The sequence below is a fragment of the Acanthisitta chloris genome, unplaced genomic scaffold, assembly GCF_000695815.1.
Source record: "Acanthisitta chloris isolate BGI_N310 unplaced genomic scaffold, ASM69581v1 scaffold33153, whole genome shotgun sequence".
NCBI classification, from domain to species: domain Eukaryota; kingdom Metazoa; phylum Chordata; class Aves; order Passeriformes; family Acanthisittidae; genus Acanthisitta; species Acanthisitta chloris.
This window is the reverse complement of record NW_008663775.1, coordinates 547-1,888: the sequence shown is the minus strand read 5'-3', so window position 1 is coordinate 1,888 and position 1,342 is coordinate 547. Positions and strand designations below refer to the sequence as shown.

At 57.6% G+C, this 1,342-nt stretch overlaps 1 protein-coding gene across 1 annotated transcript in view; it reads right to left on the bottom strand.

The window, feature by feature from the left end:
- Positions 1-122: 122 nt before the first annotated feature.
- Positions 123-1,342, bottom strand: part of TMEM101 (transmembrane protein 101) — a gene marked incomplete at its 5' end in the record, with an annotated part of 1,759 nt that continues 539 nt past the window's right edge. The window contains 2 exons of the mRNA XM_009071095.1: positions 123-431; positions 1,133-1,279. Of these exons, the coding sequence (XP_009069343.1) occupies positions 123-431; positions 1,133-1,279 (456 nt within the window). The remainder of the gene's footprint in view (positions 432-1,132; positions 1,280-1,342) is intronic.

The following is a 1,342-nucleotide window of genomic DNA, read 5'->3' as shown; positions in this document are numbered from 1 at the left end:
TCCTCCCAAATTATCAAATATTTACAAACAATGACAAAACAAAAAAAAACCCCTGAATAAATAGCAACAACCTTACAAAAACCACCCCAACCCCTTTCCCTCCCCTCCTTTTTCCCTCCTCCTCATCCATCCGTTGCCAGGATCACCACAGCCCCAAAAATGCCAACATTTTGGCCAATGAGCTTCATCTGGTTCCAGAACTCGACCCGGCGTGCAGCGTGCCAGTAGCCCAAGTTGCCATCGATGAGGAGGATGGCCAGGGGCAGCAGCACTGCCAGCACCTGTGCTGCCACACGCACGTAGTAGCCCGAGAGGAAGGCCAGGGCTAGTAGCCCATAGAGCAGGAAGAGCAGCTGCAGGGCTAGCTCTCCCCCCAGCAGGTGGTCCAGGTAGGCTAAGCGATCCTCCTTGCTGTGCTGCAGGGAATAGGCCTGGGGGGACAAAGGGGGACAGTGTGGAGGCACTGGGAACACTTGTAGGAGGGTTATACCCCAGGGATAATGGGTATGGAGTGTGGGGGCACTGATGGCACTAGAAACACTGGCCTGAGGGTGCTACCCCAGGGACTATTAGGGGCAATGGTGGCACTGGAAACACTTGCCCAAGGATCCTATCCAGGGGACAATGGGGAATGGAGTGTGGTGGCACTTGTGCCACTGGAAACACCTGCCCAAGGCTTCTCCCACAGGGCAGTGCAGGGCTGGAGTGTGGCAACACTGGTGCTACTGATGGCACTGGAAACACTAGCCCAAGGCTTCTATCCCAGGAACAATTAATTAGAGGCAATGGAAACCCTCTCCTGAGGCTTCTATCACAGGGATAATAGTGGGACTGGAGTGTGGTGGCACTGGTAGCACTGGAAAAACCTGCCAGGGCTTCGCCTCCAGGGCGATGCAGGGCAGGAGTTGCACTGGTGCTACTGGTGGGACTGGAAATGCTTGCCTGAGATTTCTATCATAGGGACAACGGGGAAACTGGAGTGTGGTAGCAGTGGTGGCACAGCAAACACTTGCCTGAGGCCTCTCCCCAGGGGACAACAGTGCCACTGGCCCGAGGTTCCTCTGCCAGGGCATCATTGCTCCACCCCCTCCCCATGCAGCAGGGTGGGGACAGCACAGAGCTGTGCCCATACCTGGCAGATGAGGTAGATGCCCAGGAAGACCTGTCCCGTGGACTGCAGGGAGCGGCTCCGTGGCTTCTGCCGGTACAGCTCTCCGGCCCCACTGGCCAGGATGAGGAAGCCCCCGATGATGGCGATGGTCCGTGAGTACATCCGCACCTGGGAGGGACACACTGTCACCCCCAGGCACAGGGAGGGGCTGGGGGGGCTGTCATGGCCTGA